At 36.6% G+C, this 17,707-nt stretch overlaps 2 protein-coding genes across 4 annotated transcripts in view; one reads left to right on the top strand and one right to left on the bottom strand.

Moving 5' to 3' along the window:
• The window catches only part of dennd1a (DENN/MADD domain containing 1A), a 29,574-nt gene extending 17,149 nt beyond the window's left edge, over positions 1-12,425 (bottom strand). For all 3 annotated transcript variants that reach the window (XM_084746083.1, XM_084746085.1, XM_084746084.1), the window contains exons 1-5: positions 12,291-12,425; positions 4,886-4,950; positions 1,908-1,951; positions 1,510-1,559; positions 1,261-1,380 (exon numbers count right to left, since the gene is read on the bottom strand). In XM_084746083.1, the coding sequence (XP_084602209.1) occupies positions 1,261-1,380; positions 1,510-1,559; positions 1,908-1,951; positions 4,886-4,950; positions 12,291-12,307 (296 nt within the window). In that variant the 5' untranslated portion in view covers positions 12,308-12,425. The remainder of the gene's footprint in view (positions 1-1,260; positions 1,381-1,509; positions 1,560-1,907; positions 1,952-4,885; positions 4,951-12,290) is intronic.
• Positions 12,426-14,676: 2,251 nt separating this feature from the next.
• Positions 14,677-17,707, top strand: part of nek6 (NIMA-related kinase 6) — a 38,325-nt gene continuing 35,294 nt past the window's right edge. The window contains exon 1 of the mRNA XM_084745854.1: positions 14,677-14,816. The gene's annotated coding sequence lies outside the window, so the exon portion shown is untranslated. The remainder of the gene's footprint in view (positions 14,817-17,707) is intronic.

Genomic DNA, 17,707 nt, shown 5'->3' with positions numbered 1-17,707 from the left:
AGGGGGTGTATTTTTACAAAGCTGAGCTTTACACTGTTTGTCAGTTACAGAGTTTGGGGCTAACACTGCATCTTAAAGGGATAGTTAATATTATTTAAAGTGTGGTGGTTTGATATATTGAAGGGTTGGTTCATTTGGATTCATCAAAGTCACACAATAACACAAACTAAGAGAGTGGTAGACCAGCAACTCCTGTGTTCTCTGAGGTAAAATGACTGAATTTGACAATGGAATCTGGTAAGTTGGTGAGAATTATATCTGGCTTATACAACAGCTGCTTCCTGTTGGAAAAGGCTGTCTGACAGAAAGGTAAATTGGCAAAAACATTCTAAATATAGTATATACTTCAACTGATATTGATATTGTGGTTGCACTTTATTTTACAGTAAAATAATAAGATGTAACAAGCTGTACTTTCTATAAAATTAGACAAAAACTAGAATCAATATTTCTTAGTAAACAAACTAACTAACCGATTAAAACAGCAACATACCCTAATTAGACACCACACACCTGACGGTACATGAGTAAGACATAATACTTTTAAAATTAGACAAAAACTAGAAATATTAGACTTTATTAGAGGATAATTATGGAAACATTACAACAGAACTAAACTGTAAACTAAAGTCTATTATTTCCCATTCTTAGACAATTATTAGACTTTATTAGAGAGTAACTGGGTACACATTACAGATCTGTACTATAAATTAAAGTGTATTATTTTCAATTATTAGACCATCATTAGACTTTATTAGACGGTAACTACTGACACATTGCAACAATACTGTACTGTAAACTAAAATTAAATCACATATCTGCTACTTGGGACACAAACTTCTTTGGCTGGTTCTATACAATTGGCAGAGAAGCCAAGACTACCTCTGCCTACGTCTTTGACCAAATCACATGATTTGCCCAAAGTATTACAATAAGTTTAGTGTACAGTACAGTTCTGTTGTAATTTGTCTCTAATTACCCTCTATTACCCTCTTATTAGTGTATTGTAAAATAAAGTGCAACAAACAAAGTATCCACAGCAGTATATTGTTTAGCTTCCTAAACCAGTACTCCCGCTGCTTCTCCAAACTGGGGGCGTGTTGATCTCCATCTACTGTAGGTAATACACTGACTATGGAGAAATGCCTCATACAACTACTCTTCAAATACAAACCATGGCTTTAATACTATATGGAGGCAAACACTGTTTGCACACACACACACACACACACACAAACACACACACACACACAGACTGACCTGAGAATACAGTAGCAGGTGTGGGCACCTGAGGAGAGGCGACAGAAGCCAAATCTCTGTTTGCTCTCAATGTCAGTCAACACGAATGTGAAGTTCTGGCCAACCTGGTTCACTGACTGACTGCAGAGGGAGAGAAAGGGTCAGAGGGCACACAGAGAGGAAGGAGAGGGATGAAGGGATGCAGAGCACAAATCACAGTATTATGTATGAAGTGTAATGAAAAATGTTTGTGTGTGTCTGTGTGTGTACCTGTCCATGGTGAAAGGGAAGCAGAACTTGGGCACAGTCTGAAGAGTTTCCTGTGGGACACAGAAAAAGTACAATATACGACAGAAGCATTATCATCAATAAGTACAAATAAAAAAACGGGGCTGATGGGAAGGATGTCATGTGAAGGAATTAATCTATGAAGGAAGGACAGAAAGAGCGAAGCATGCATAGATAAAATAAGCAAAGAATAATGACATCTAATACACAGCAGTGGTACATGCATGTACAACACTCACTCTGTGTACAACATGAAAACAAGAAAAAAGAAAGTACTATGGAGGAAAGTGTTACAAATGGACAGAAAACAAACCAATGAACAGCCATGAGGAGGGTGAGACGTGGAGAAAAGCAAGAGGAAGTACAGTAAATTTTCAAACCTGGTCTGTGAAGTCAACAGGGTACTGCCGCCGCACCTCCGGCCCTGTTAGACGTGAACACACATGAAATGACCATGAAGAAGCAGATTCATTTTGACTTAAGATGATGAGTCAAAATACACAGCTATCCAGGCACGTTTAAGAAAAAATATATAATATATGTTTACTTTTTATAATGCATAGAGAAATATGGATACATAAAACTGGATTAATTGATTTCTACAGTCATTTCTGTAAGAGATTACACATTAAAACAAAAAGAACAGTCAGCTCTGTTTGTGGTTGCACGCTGTCTCCAGCAGGTGGACTCTGAAGGCATCACTGCAATATGCTGAGTGTCACACTGTTGCATCATTGACAACAAGTATGTTAATATGAAAAAGGGCTGCAGGATATTTTTGCTGAAACGTTAGCCTAGATATCACCTCTACACAGCATAACTTGTTTTGATTGCAATCCTAATGCTTTGAGAGATGTAGAATATTTTATATGTACTATGCTTGTGGACTTGGAAAAAACTCAAGACTCTTGTGCATAATTTTCATTACTTAATTCTATCACTGATATAATAATAACAACAATAACAACAACAACAACAACAACAACAACAACAACAACAACAACAACAACAACAACAACAATAATAATAATAATAATAATGAATAGTTATTTCTTCAGTTCTGTGTAAAATGACCTAAATGGTGTTCTGTGAAACTACATTTTAAAAAAAGCAGTAGAAGTTAGACAGAAGACATGTGCATCTCAGACAGAGATGGATACAACATGTTAAAAACTGAACAGGAAGTGATGAGAAGCACAAGACTCCAACAGGAAGAAATTCTTAGAAACACAGCCGACAAGCTCTCCTCAGTACCCAGGAAATTAGTCACACACTACAGATTAAAAAAAACCTCAGAGAAACGAGACACATCAACATTTCACAACCACCAACCAACCACCAGTTATCAGTTTCCAACCTTTCTGTCTGTTATGATGAACCACTGTCTTCTTTTGACCCTTTGTCAGTCTGTCTAGTTGTGAGCCACTCTGCTACGGGGGTATTTTTTCCCCCTCAACTGCTTCAAATGTTTCATGTGGATACTTGTCTGAGGTCCGAAGAGATCAAACTATCCAATATTTCTCATAAAAAAAAGGTAAAATTAAAGTACAAAAAAATGTATGTTTCATCAAATCATTTTTTCATTTGCTCAGGCACCTGCTCAAAGTCAGAGTCACCAAATTCTCTGAGCTGCACAAAATTTGTGTAGAATCCCTTGTTTCAGCCTGATGAATGCCATCCGTTCATGAGGAGGTGTACATCATGAGATTAATCAAAAGCCCTGTAGTCTATAATCAGACAAGAAATAGCCAAGAATTTCTTCATTTGCACCATTAAAACACAATACTGCACTAAAGATAAACACAGGTTTTCATAAATATAGCCTGAGTTTAATCTGAAGTTGTAAACAGAAGCCAAAAGATAATATATTAAAATATGTCTCCCAAGAAGAGTCATGTGAAGTAATTCATCCAATCAGCCTAGCCATCTACTTGGCTTCATTACTACTATGTCCAGGTGGTGCTGGTCCACAAGTTGAGGTTATGTGAAATTTGGAAACAGAAGTAAGAGGACATTAGATGCAGTGATCTCTGTGACTGGTCTGAAAAGTACACTGTGGAAGCCTAATGGTACAGACAACACAGTGTCAGGCTACAGGCCACTTTCACTGGAAGCCAGCGACAAGAAGCCAGAAATTGATGACCGTCGCTGTGTGTCTTGATTGACATGCTACAAATCAAAGTGGAGCTGGCCTCAACTTTTCTCAGCACTCTGACAATGAAGCTCAGCAGAGTAGCTTATACCCACTCATCCTTCCCAAAAGAATAATAATGGTTCATTATCACAGAGCTGGTGGGGTCACAGAGTTGTGGTCAACTCAGTAGTCTACAAAGTTGCCTACTATTTTATTATTGAGGACAAAGAAATGTATCTTTTTAAATAGTTTTGTATAAGGACATTTGTATAAATTGTTATTTTAGTTAACATGTACAAATCCCCCAGTGATGTCTGGTGTCCTGGACCTCAGGTTAGGAAGCAATGGGTTAGATCATGATCATGATGTAGAATGAACAGATTAATCAGATGAATAATCACCATCTAAGGCCTAAGGCATGTTTTCCTCTGCATGTCGGCCTCTCGTTCACACAGTTTCAGGCCATCAAGACTGAAATTTGTGGAAATGTTGAATGTGCTGAATTTTTCAAATGATTTTTCTTTGTATCCTGAACATATAAAACTGAGAATTTGTGGGTGGCCTGGTGGCTCAGTCGGTAGAGTTTTCACCCCATGTACCGAGGCTACAGCAGCTGTGGGTTGGACTCCCGCCTACGGCCCTTTGCGGCATGTCTTTCCCCCACTCTCTCTCCCCCGTTTCCTGTCATATCTTCAGCTGTCCTGAGAACTGAGGGAATAAAAAGCCCCGAAAATATTTTTAAAAATACCCTAAACAAAACGGAGCATTTGGGAATTGATAAAGAGTAGAAGAAAGAATTTCACTTGGCAGACTGTCAAGTCCTGCTGTCAGAAATCAGCAGTCAAAAATAGAACAAATTCAGCTCTTTCAGTTCATATTAGAAGAAGACTTTGGTGTTTATAATATTATCAAAAGAATTAGTTTATTCCACACTGTTGGATGCAATAGACCATGATAGTGACTTGCATGAAGACCCTGAGGCAGCGGTCAGACAGAGAGAATTGTTAAATGACTACTGAAGTGTAGAAGCTGCTGAGATATGCCAATGCAAATCATAAACTCTGGTGAAAGGTACAAGGTTCATTTATTTATCATTCTACAACACAGGGTTATGTAACAAAATGCTAGTTGTAGTCCCTTTAAAATATATAAATGGATGAACAAATAATAAGTCTTATATATTATTATATATATTATTTATGGTGGAGATGAAGAGACACTTACCGGAGCTGTGTGTGCCTGGATGGGACACCTCCAGATACACCTCAAAAGTGGACTCAGGGCTCTCCCTGGAACAGAGGGGGGAATATATAAATAACTGTGGGCAAAGTAAGAATATTTATCATGTGGTGGAATCTTCTACCTATCTCAGACTTTCATTTTGATCTTCTAAACAAACAATGCAACTGTAAATCTCTTGAAATATTTACTATGATGGACTAGGGTTCAATTTGTCATGAATTTGATGTGTAATTTTTCATAGGGGTGCACAATTATTTGCAATATGGTCAAGTGCAATACCCAAATCACAGAACCAGAACCAAATTGCACATTTTTAAAAAAGAAAAATGTGTATGAAATAATGAAGCACAATGTCCTGGCCTAAAAATCATGTTCTCATGGTGAAAGAAAACACGTTTTTTGATACAGACACCAACAAATGTCACATCATCATGATTTTAATAGTTTTTTCCCCCTGAAAATTAAAATTGTGATGCAAAAATGATCATTCCCACTAATCATATCTCAGAGGGGTATTCCATCATCATGGATAAAGGAAAAGCCTGGCTTATATTGATAAGTCTAGCTAATTTAAGTCAGCGATCTGTTCCATGACTGTGGCTTAAATGAATCCCTGCTCTGTAACCATGGTAACTGATGCCACTGAACTAGCCTGCTCTGTGGCAGGTTAACTGTCAAGCTTCATTTAGCTGTGTGTTAAAGACAGTTTACTCAAGTGTCTTTTTGAGCTCACATCACTTCTGTCTGTACAGAAACACAAATTTATTCCTTTATCTATATGACCAAGCATGAATTTATGTGTTTTCTTTAGTTTCAAAGAATGTATTAATTTTCAGCCTTTTATTTAAAAGCTTAACATTAATAGTTTCATAAAAACATGTGAAATTATTCGTTCATTCACTCAATTTGTTCAAGACATAAGAACATTAAGTAAGCTTGTATATCTTCTCTAAAATGAGTTTAATGGATTTTTGCCATTTCGCTACAAAGTACAGCTGAAGATAGACCAGAAAAGAAGGGTGGATGCTCTACCAAGTGAGCTAATAGGACAGAGCAACACACACTGGAATCACATTATCTTGGCATTTGCTCTGTCTGTGTTTTTTTTTTTGCTAGTCATCTCCTTCATTTTGTTAATAGTAGCAGCATTGGCCTTTTTTCAAATCTCTGTCAATTTCTCTTCTTTTTTGTGACATCTTATTCTCTATTCTACAATTAGCTGTTCTGGACTGCTTCTGTTCTCCATGCAGGCTCACAATGTAGCTTGTTTTAGCCTGGCTTGAGTTAGCGCTGACCACACCAGGCTAAATTAACTTAGAGAAACTGCTTAAGGCTTGAGTGGAAGTTGAAGTTAATTCAAACCAGACCTTTTCATTTAGGCGCAGACTTATTTATCAGCCTTGACGGAATACCCACCAGGTGTCCGAATATAAACCAATCAAATTTAATCCCAACACGGGATGCAGCTGTCTTTGGACCAATCAGTAGCCAGTTAACTTAAGTTGTAGCTCTCCTTTATCTTTCAGTGCAATATTTCAAATGTCAGTCAGAAGAACATGAGTGCATCAGGGTTTCAAACAACTACAGGTGCTCACTGAGAGCAGAGTAATACAAGGTCCAAGGTACAAGGTTAATTTATTGATCATTTCACAACACAGGGTTATAAAATGAGACGCTAATATGTAGTAATATGTAGTAGCAATAGTAATATTAACCTCATCATTATGCAACAGATGAATGATGCAGATTATAATCAATTCTAGGGATGTCCCGATACAACTTTTTCACTTCCGATTCAATACCGATATTGCAGCCTTGAGTATTGGCAGATACTGATATCGATCCGATATGATATCAGCACGAATCATACATACTTTTATTACTTATTTTGTAGTGTGGAATGTTAGAAAAGGCTTGATCAAGTGATGTTACTCAAACAGAGAACAATAGTCAGCAACCAGAGTCACCGATTGATAGAAGTGCTGGAGCAGAAAATGGACTGCTTATCAGAGCGCTTATATCAGAGATTTTAGATGGAGTCTGATAAAATCCGATACTTGTTTTTTGGCTGATATTGGACCGATATCCGATATCAATATTGGATCGGGACACGCCTAATCAATTCATCATGCATGCATGTGTGTACCAGGGCTGCTAAGATTATTTTCATTGCTGATTAGTCTGTCGATTATTTTCTCAATTAATTGATTAAGAGTTGTTGAAAAATGTTGATCAGTGTTACTCAAAGTCCCAGATAACATCATCATGTCTTTTTTTGTCCATAACTCAAAGATATTCAGTTTGCTGTCAGAGAGGAGTAAAGAAACCAGAAAATATTCACAAGAAGCTGAAATGAGTTTTGATGTTCTTTTCTTAAAAAAACAGATTAATAAATGATCAAAATAGTTGGTGATTAATTTAATAATTGATTAACACTCTATTAATCGTTGCAGTTCTGCTCTATTGATTATAGCTATTTGAGGTATCTGTACTTGCGTCTGTACTGTAGGTGTATTTGTACCTGTCAGGCCTGTCTCTGTCCTTTCAGCACCACAGCTCCGCTCAGCTGCTGCTCAACACACACAGCTGCAGGACAAACTATCTACACCTGCTATCAGATAGAAGGTGTAGTGAAGCAGATGAAGCTGCTGCGTTCAGAGGAAAACTGCTGTGGGCTGAGCTGTCTATCACTGAAACACTACTGGCTTCTATCTGACTGTGGAATGGAGGCTGAGAAACATTTCAATAATGATTCAACCAAGTATTATCTCCTCCAGGCAGGTTTTTTTTGACCGTATGCTCAAGGACTTGTGGTTGCCGCGCTTCACAATTTCTGAAAAACCTTGAAAAACCTAAATAAAACCTATACAGACTGCTGACTCCTCACTCCTCTTAACTAGCTGTAGGGGCCACAGGTCATCAACAACTGCTACTGTAAAAACAAGGCTTGCCTACCAAGTAGTGTTGGGGAGTACCTAGTTACATGCAATTAAATTACAAAATAAATGTAATCCATGACAGTTACTGAGAAAAAAATAACTAAATTACTGTTACTAATCAAAATGTTGGTGAGTCAAAGAGGTTACATCCAAATATTCTTTTTTGAGTTTCCTGTGGAGATCTGCACTCTGCTGAGTGACCTCTAATTTACTTATCTAATAATAATAATATGATAATAATAAGCTGAGCTGCACTAAAACAATGAAAGTGGAATATTTATGGTAAGGGCTGTAGAGAGGACTTTAGACATATGAGGTCAGTGTATAAAAATATCAATATAGATAATACAATAATATAGAGCTACAATGATTAATTGATGAATCGATTATTATTTGATTATTAAATTAATCGTCAACTATTCTGATAATCAATTCATAGGTTTGAGTCATTTTTTAAGAAAAATGGTCTCTGATTTCAGCTTCTTAAATGTGAATATTTTCCATTTTCTTTAGGTTGTGGACAAAACAAGAATTTTCAGGACGTCATCTTGGACTTTGGGGAACAGTGTTCAATATTTTTCACCATTTTATGGACTAATGGACAACTAATCGATTCATCTAGAAACTGACCTAAAGAGTAATCAATAATGAAAATAATATCGTTATAGGAAAGACTTGAAAAATAGGTCCAAACACACTGGATCACAGGGATGTACATCCAGTATGTTTGGACCTATTTTTCAGATTTCAGAAGACTGTGACAGGATAAATTGATTCATCATTCTGGGTCATCTTTTAATTAAAAAATATCCAAATTCTCTAATTCCAGCCTCCCCTAAATGTGATTATTTTCTGGTTTCTTTACTCCTCTCTGACAGGAAACTGAATTTATTTGGGTTGTGGACAAAACAAGACATTTGAGGACATCACCATAGGCTTTGGGAAACAGTGATCGATCTATCTATTGTTTTTCCTCATTAAAAAAACAGTCAAATTTAAAACTATTTAGCCTAAAAAATATCAGGTTCAGCCTTCAAACCCCCCTGTATCTAATTACAGAATGTAAGCTGTTCCTTGTATTGGTAAAGTTCCCAGAAACACACTGAGGATCTGACCTCTGTCACCATGGTAGCAGTTGACTTAAAAAATCCTGAGTCAACAGAGGCTAACTTTATTCAAGGTGACATTTCCTCTGAGCTGACGACATCTCAGATTAATCCAATAATTTACATGTTGATGTTTAAGACTAAAACATCGGCTTGCATGAACTTGCTTGAATACACAGCAGGGTTTTCTCTATCATTACAGGACTTGGGTGCAGAGCCTAAGTGTTTATTCACAGCACTTACAAACCAGATGAACAGTAAAAAGTATGCTAAGACACAATTTGCTGTCATATCTGGTTGCTCTTTGTCCTGACAGAGCTTAGAAGAGTAAGTCTGAATGGACTAGGTTTACAACTCCAGTGTGGGAACATTTTGGGTCTAAGCTGAATGAGAAAGGCTAAAGATATTTCATTTCTTTTTTCACATTCTAATTCCACCGTTTGAATATTCTTCAGAGTTAAAGGTCCACTGCTCATTCAAAGGCTGTACCTGCGTTATTTTGCTATATTATCATTAGAACAGTGACATAAAATGGCCTTAAAATTGGAGAAATTCCGACACCATTTTTTCCTTCTCGATATGATTACAATATTTGAACTTCAGCATCACCTATTACAGCGTGCTGATCAGACACAGTGCATTTTTAAGAGCTGTAACCCTTTATGAATGTTGTTGTTGTTGCCATAAAAAAAACAGTAAAGGGGGTGAAGGGTGTATGGGATGCAGCTTGGAAGTAACAGGATCCCATTTCAGGATTAATAAATGAATAAATGACATGTATTGGAGCGGTGCATGGACTCACCAATACCACATTTTTGGTAATATGAGGGGCATTTTCTGATACTGGTATCAGTATTAAAACAACCCTACTTAAAAGGACTTATTACATGGCTTTGTTAAACACTCATGCTACATTCTGGCTGGTCAGTTACAGCACTGTAATGTCTGTTATTTCTATTCAACAGACTGTTGTGATGTTGCTGCTGCTGAACATGGGAACTAATTATAACACGGAAGTCATGAACAGAAAAACCTGAACTTGGAGCAAACAGAAAACTTCCAGTTCACAATGTCGTAAACACAACATGAGAAGGGCATTCAAATGGGCTCATCTTGTAAACACGGTGAGCACTGCCCCATTTGAATGCACCACGTATAAGTGACTGTTGCTATGAAGTGTACACCGCTGCTATGGACACAGTCAAGATCATAGACTCTGTAGGAGCAATAAAATCATTTTAAAATCCATGAAATCATTTTAAAATTAATGTTTTCTGTCAACTATTTTGACAATCTTTTCACTGGTTTGAGGAATTTTTTAAAGAAAAAAAGTAAACATTCTCTGATTTCAGCTTCTTAAATGTGAATATTTTCTGGTGTCTTTGCTCCTTTATAACAATAAACTGAATATATTTGGGTTGTGAACAAAACAAGACATATATCATTCAACAAAAAAGTTGGGCAATGACAGGAAAAAGCAGATGTTCCACAATCAGCCTGCTGACGTGCTGATCCTTAAAACATGTCACTGTCTGCAGTGTGTAGAAATGACTGATAAGGATTTCCTCAACTGTCAGTTCTATCAAAGTGCATGTTTACTTGTACAGTTCCTCTGCTGCTGAATGAAGAAGTGCAGTTCACAAAGAATCTTTACTGCATCATATTCAGTATTACTGTGATGGTACAGATGTGACAACTGTTTTTCTACTATTTTAACAGTTATCATTAAGTCATTCTCCACCAATACATTATCAAAAAACATAGGACTGAAAATCTCCTTATTTACCAAAGCCTAAAGGGACAGTTCACCCCAAAGTCATAAATACATATTTTTCGTCTTATCTGCAGTGTTATTTATCCAGTATGTTATTTTTTGGTGCTCGCGAGCAGCACAAGCAGAGTATCATCTGGTCCCATTATCTTGGAGAGAAAGCAGACATCTCTACAGCTGATATCTCCAAAATCCACTGATTTTGGAGTGAACAGTCCCTTTAATCCAATAATTTGCATGTTGATACTTAAGAATGCAAGCCTTTGGTTTATCTGACCAGCACCTAAATAGGTTTGATGAAACACGCTTTAATGATCAACACATCCTCCACACAAGGTCAGGATCCTTTCACACAGAAAGGACTCCATAATCAGCCACCTGACATACTGATTCTTAAAGGGTCAGTTCACCCCAAAATCAAAAATACATATTGTTCCCCTGGCCTGTAATGCAATTCATCCATGTAGATTTTTTGGTGTGGGTTGCAGAGTTTTGGAGATGCCTGCCTTCTCTACAATATAATGGGACTAAACAGCAGTTTCATACAACACCTAATTTCTTTCTGCATTAGAATCTACTGGAACTACTTTCTTTCTCCTAGAAAGAAAGTAGTTCCTACATGAAACTGACAAGGACTGTGGATTATCTTGAGTAACCAGGTCAAGATTTTTGGAAAGACACACTGTTAAGAATTTTTCGAATGTATGTGTGTGTGTGTGTATGTGAGTGTGTGTGTGTGTGTGTGTGTGTGTGTGTGTGTATGTATGATTTATACTGGAGAGAAGGCAGACATCTCTACAGTTCAGCATCATCTACACTGATAAACACCGCTACAAGTAAGAGGGAAAATATGTATTTTCAATTTTAGAGTGAGTATGCCCCTTTAAACTCTGTCACTGTCTGCGGTGAGTAGAAATGAGTAATTACTAATTTACTTACATCAACTTGTCAGTTCTGTCAAATTGCTTGTTTAGTTTTACTGTCCCTCTGCTGCTAAATGACCAATCTTTATTGTATAATATTCAGCATTATGGCGATGGTGCAGATGTGACACTAATTCTCCTACAATTATTATTTGCAATTAAGATTAGACTAGCTCTTTCAAATACACCATCAAAACAACAGACTAAAATCCATTATTTACTTAAAACTCAATAACAGATCAGTCGTAGTCCTACACATTATGCTGGCGGAGTGACACTATGCTACAGGAAAGCCCAGCATCCTGTTTGTTCAGACACTGACACCGTTATGTTTACACTAGCTGCACACACACTAACATGACCCTGACTCTCTGATACTCATCTCTGTTTGCCCCCTAAACTTCAGACTAACATGTTCTATCAGCTTGTCAGTGACTGGTAGAGCTCAAACCATGATACACAGTTAAACTGCTGTGTTTTTCTGCTCCAGTAAGTGGAACAGCACCAGTGTTTTTAGCCTGTGTGTGTCGCAACAAGTCAGGGCCTGGCTGTGTTCTACTCTATCTTCCCAATGACTCACTGTATGAGAGCTAACAGAGCAGCAGCCTGCTAACAGGCTCGGTTAAAGCAGCAGACAAACATTCTTACTTGATTCGGGACCCCATCCTCGTTCGTCAGGCCGTCGCGGCTGTCTGCAGCGGATATCAGTGCGCAGACGCGTCCGTTCCGAGCTGTTTTTCAGATGCTAACCTGTCACACAGAGCTACACAGCGCCATGGTCCGCTGTCACAACGCGTACATCACGCGCGCTGATTTCTGGGACTTGTATTTCTATTGTAGAGGACATGTAAGTCTGTAACATGGAGAAAGCTAGTGCTATAAACTACATCTTCCATAATGCATTTTGTTGACGTCGACTGGGTCCCGTGATAAAACATATCTGACAAATATTGGCTGATTTGGTAGAGTTTCCGTTATTTACTTTACCTAAAGCCTATAGCAGTTATATGTGCGCACGTTTATTCAGGCTTTTATGGCTGATTAATTTTTAAATTAGACCAGAGTTAAGTGGTAGAAGAAAATATTTTCTGCTAATATTTAATTTTTAAAGGGACAGTTCACAGAAAAATAAAAGAGGGTTTAAACATTTCCCCCCTTACCTGCACAGCTATTTATCTATCAATATAAACTTTTCCAGAACAAGGCCTTCTAAGTAGTATTAGCTCATGGACGGGTCTGCCTTTTGTAAGGTGTCTTTGAAAACCCATAAGTACAGCAAAAACAGTTTCTAATACTAATACATACTTTATAAATGATATTAAACACAATGATCTGTATTTTTGGGTTATAGACCTCACACCAGCCATACTAATGTGAAATAGTAGGGTAAAGCCAGGCGTTACCAATGGTTCTTATTAAGTTCTTGTTCCAGTTAGTGCAGCAGAGCCTTTTCAGTGAGCTGACTGGAACTTAATTAGTATCATTGGTAACACCTGTGTTGACACTATTTCATGTCAAAATGACTGTTGTGAAAAACATCTATTATACACTAATGAAAACATATGATAACATATGTTATATTCTGCCAACACTGGACATTTAAAGGAATAAAAAATGTTACAAGAGACTAGAAAAGTTAAATGAATTAAAGTAGAAAGATATCTAAATGAATATAATTTTTTGAGACTTGGGATGTTTGTTAATTTATGATCTTGCTGCAACATTAACCTTACTTAAAACATTACATTGCAGCAACATTATGGCATTATGACTTCAAATTTTCTTCTGCAGCATCTTTAATGCAGCATTACACTGAAACATGTTGCAGCAATGTTATGGCAACATGACACTTAAAACGCTGCAACAATGTTCCTGCAACATTACACTTAAAACGTAACATTGCAGTGATGTTTCTGCAACATTACACTTAAAGTTACATTACAGCAATACTGATGCAACAGTACAACTAAAACTTTGAAACAATGTTCCTGCAACATTATACCTCAAACATTACATTGCAGCAACGTTACTCCAGCATTACAATTAAAGTTACATTATTCAAACAATAATGCAACATTACTCTTAAAACATTACGTTATGGCAATGTTACTGCAATATTATACTGAAACCCTTACTAAAACGTTGCAGTATCATTCAATGTTGGGACATTGCATGTGGCATTAACATTACATTGCAACAACGTCATATCAAATGCCCTCCAGAGTTGCCCACTGTGCAAGGCAATGTGATAAAGTGCTCTTTTGAGTGAACAAATTGCAATAAAGAGTTTTGGTGTGCTGGAGTCCCGACTGTAAACAGCTTGCACCCGTTTTATTTCTTCCGCCCCTGCTGTTGCAGTGATATATCTACCATAGGGGCATCCAAGAGGGCACTTTTGCGACACCCCCCCATCCCAGTAATGTCACATGTGGCAAAAGTTCCATTGCAGTGCTGTACCTGAAACTACTTTGTGTTAGTCGGGGGAGTAGTATTTGGGCACATGAGCCTAGTATTCCTAAAAACTTTGCTCTGGCACTGACAAGAGGAAACAGTGGGTTACTTTCTACATCTGATGAACACAAAAAGCAGAAGAATCTCCAGTGAGATCAGACTCAGATGCTTCTCTTATACTTTGGGTCACGTGTGTAAATACTCTCATATCATATATCATCAAACAATGGCCACATCCCACATCCCACAGGCAGGGAGGCAGGGTGGGGGGGCTGAGGGAGTGAGAGAGTGGGAGCTGTGACGTTTGACCTACTTTTCAACAAACACTGTCACAACCTCTGCACAGCTTTACTACACTGCTTATAGACTTTGAAGTATCTCTCCTCTCATTCACTAAGTTGCCAGCATACTCTGTGGAGCAGCCTGCGTGGCAGCACAAACCACACACACACACACACACACACACACACACACACACACACACACACAGAGCGAGAGAGAGTTAGAGAGAGAGAGAGAGAGAGAGAGAGAGAGAGAGAGAGAGAGAGAGAGAGAGAGAGAGTGTGTGTGTGTGTGAGAGAGAGAGAGAGAGAGAGAGAGAGAGACTCGGGGGAGGGGGTCTGTCTGTCTGTCTGTCTGTCGGCGTGAGGAGTTGCTCAACAACACGGACCAATGTAACTTGTAGAAAGTGTCTTCAGCAGGACATTACTGACTCGTCTTCAGGTAAGACATGAAGCTTCATTAGAAACTGTTATGTCCGAGCCGTATTTGCTGCGTATAAACACCACGCAGTGTTAGTGCATGTGACGAGCCAGCTCTGTTGACATGTGTGTTTGTGTGACATTAAACGCCTCACCGTCCTCCGTCTGTTTACTCACGTTAAAAAGCTGCAAACTCCACTTCGCGCATACCGAGCTAACAGCAGCGTCAGTCCGCCCGCCGCGCTGCTCTGAGCGGCCATATGGAAATGATATTTACCCGCTGCTGCTGCTGGGACGGAAACGAGGCTGCATTGATTCCTGCTATCTGCTTTAAACATGTTGTTTTAACCATACAGACAGTTTGAAACAAATCGCTCTAACTGTAACTTGCATTGTGTCAGACCAGGACACAAAACTAATAGACAAATATGACAAAATATTAGCACAACATTGAGACTGGAATTCAGTTCCAGTTTAGTGGGTCACATTTTTCATTTACATGTGGCCACTGCTAAGTCATTGCTGTCTGTTACTGCGGCTAAATCAACTTCTGCTGCTGTTTATCACAACAAAATGGAACTATTGAGATATTTATTTCCTCTCTGTAGGCTATTCTTTCATAACAGGAAACTTCTGCAAGCCATTTGTAACTTCTGCAGTTTCTGGTTTTTTTTTTAAATAAAAATCTAAATTTTTTTGCATTTTTTTTTTTTTTAATAAACCAAATTTGTAATCACAGTAATTAATTAACATTTTTACCATGCTATGTAACTGGGTCACCTCTTCCCTTCCTGTTACAGGTGCAGTGTGTAAGATTCAGAGAATTATTTGCAGATATCGCAGAAATTGCATCTGGGCAATATTTTCAAGATGTTTATTGTCACACTGGTTATACAAGTGTAATTGTGTGAAATACTTCTGCTGGGAAGCTCCATTAAAGTTATAAAAGTAGGTAACTTATTAACAATTAGTAAGTAATAGTATAAAATAAAATGTGTATTTACAAGTTATATATACTAATTTAAAAAAAGTAATCAGCCAGTAAACTTAACAAATGAGCATAAAACTAGCCTAAAAACAAAGAAATATCCTAAATAAAACCTAAAACTAAAAAAATCACAATTTTCATCATGATAATATTATATCGATTCTTTTGACAACTATACAATATTTGCCAATATCACAAAGTAGATGTGATTTTGATTTGAAACAATTGAGGGGTCTGTGACTGAGATCGTGTAATATCATCTGTCCATTATGTCAACTCATGAATAGCAACTAAATTATGAATTGACAGTTTTATGATTGAACTCTTCCAGACATTTGCAAAAACAAAAGCAACTTAAAGACGGCGATATAGATAGATATTTTCACTTTACATCAATCATATATTGAATTGTTGAATATTGATATATTGATCCAGATCTGTGTATTGTTACATCCCTAATATCAACATTACTGATAATTATTGATCAAAAATCTCATTGTGTTCATATTTTGTGAAAGCAACAATAGTCCTCTCTACAGTATTATTGAAATTACAGTATGCTAGTTAAGAGAAAATGTTTATATCAAGATCTATGTTAAATATCACAGAACAGCTCATTGAGATATTATTTATAAGCCATATTGCCGAGCTCTAGCAGAAATGGAATATAATAATCATAATTGTGTCTCAATTCAAAGAATGTGTTTTCATTAGAAGGAGCCCTTTATATCTACAGAGGGGGTGTGTCCTTTCCCATGGATGCTGTTAGGTTTCTACAGTAGCCCACAATGAACAAATCAATCACTGGCTCTAGATACAACCTTTTGCGAGTGTCCTTGCCACTGTAGTTTATTGAACACGCTTGGAAGGGGCAATATGTTTGTAATCTGCAATCTCACCACTAGATGCTACTAAATCCCACACACTGATCCTTTAACAAGAAAGTGAATCTAGCCTCTTACTGAGGTGTATTGCTGCCACGCCAGAAAAAGAAAGATGGATCAGTATGATGTTACAGCATGAAAAGTTTACTGTCATAACAAGATGTTTTTCATTTTATTACAACATACAAACTTATCATGTTATAACAAGGAACATTTCTTATTATAACGATTTACTACTTGTTATAATATGTTAAGTTTCATTTAATACATTTTAACAAGAAACTGTTCTTTTTTTAACAATATACTTTTTTATATAATATTAATATACTGTTTATGTAAGAATTTGATGTTATAACATGGTAATTTTTTTTGTTATAGTGTGACGTTATCAACAGATCACATTATCATCACATTATAACAATGTAGGTTATCTTGTTATAACACAAAATGTTATAGCAAGATAAATAGTTCATTGTTATAACAAGAAAAATTCCTTGTTATAATGTGATAAGTTTGTATGTTGTAATAACAATATAAGTAATAACATTAGACTATGATGTAAAAGTTTATATATGATGATGTTATAACATAAACTTGCATGCCATAACAATGTAAGAAAAGTTTAATGTTATAATTTACTGTTCTAACATAATACATGTCATGTTATATTTGGGCTATAATGTTATATCATAACAATTATGTAAAGTTAAGGCTAGCTAATATTGTTATAACATGATATAACAACATTAGCTATCATGTTATAAGTGAAAAATTTAACATTTTAACAAAAAGTTATCACATTATAACATAAAACATTTTGCTCTGTAACAAGACAAATAGTATATAGTTATAATAAGAAGAGTTTCTTGATGTAACAGGATAGATTTACTTCTTATAATAACATAAAAATGTGTAGTTATAATGTAAAACATTTTTACATTATAACTACAAATTTTTATCTTATTATTATATTATATTATTATATATATTATATTATATTATCATAATTAGATATTTTTACAAAAAATATCTAATCTTTCA

Source organism: Lutjanus erythropterus, chromosome 20 (genome assembly GCF_056507025.1).
Source record: "Lutjanus erythropterus isolate fLutEry1 chromosome 20, fLutEry1.hap2, whole genome shotgun sequence".
Classification (NCBI taxonomy): Eukaryota; Metazoa; Chordata; class Actinopteri; order Lutjaniformes; family Lutjanidae; genus Lutjanus; species Lutjanus erythropterus.
This window is presented reverse-complemented; position numbering and strand designations above follow the sequence as displayed.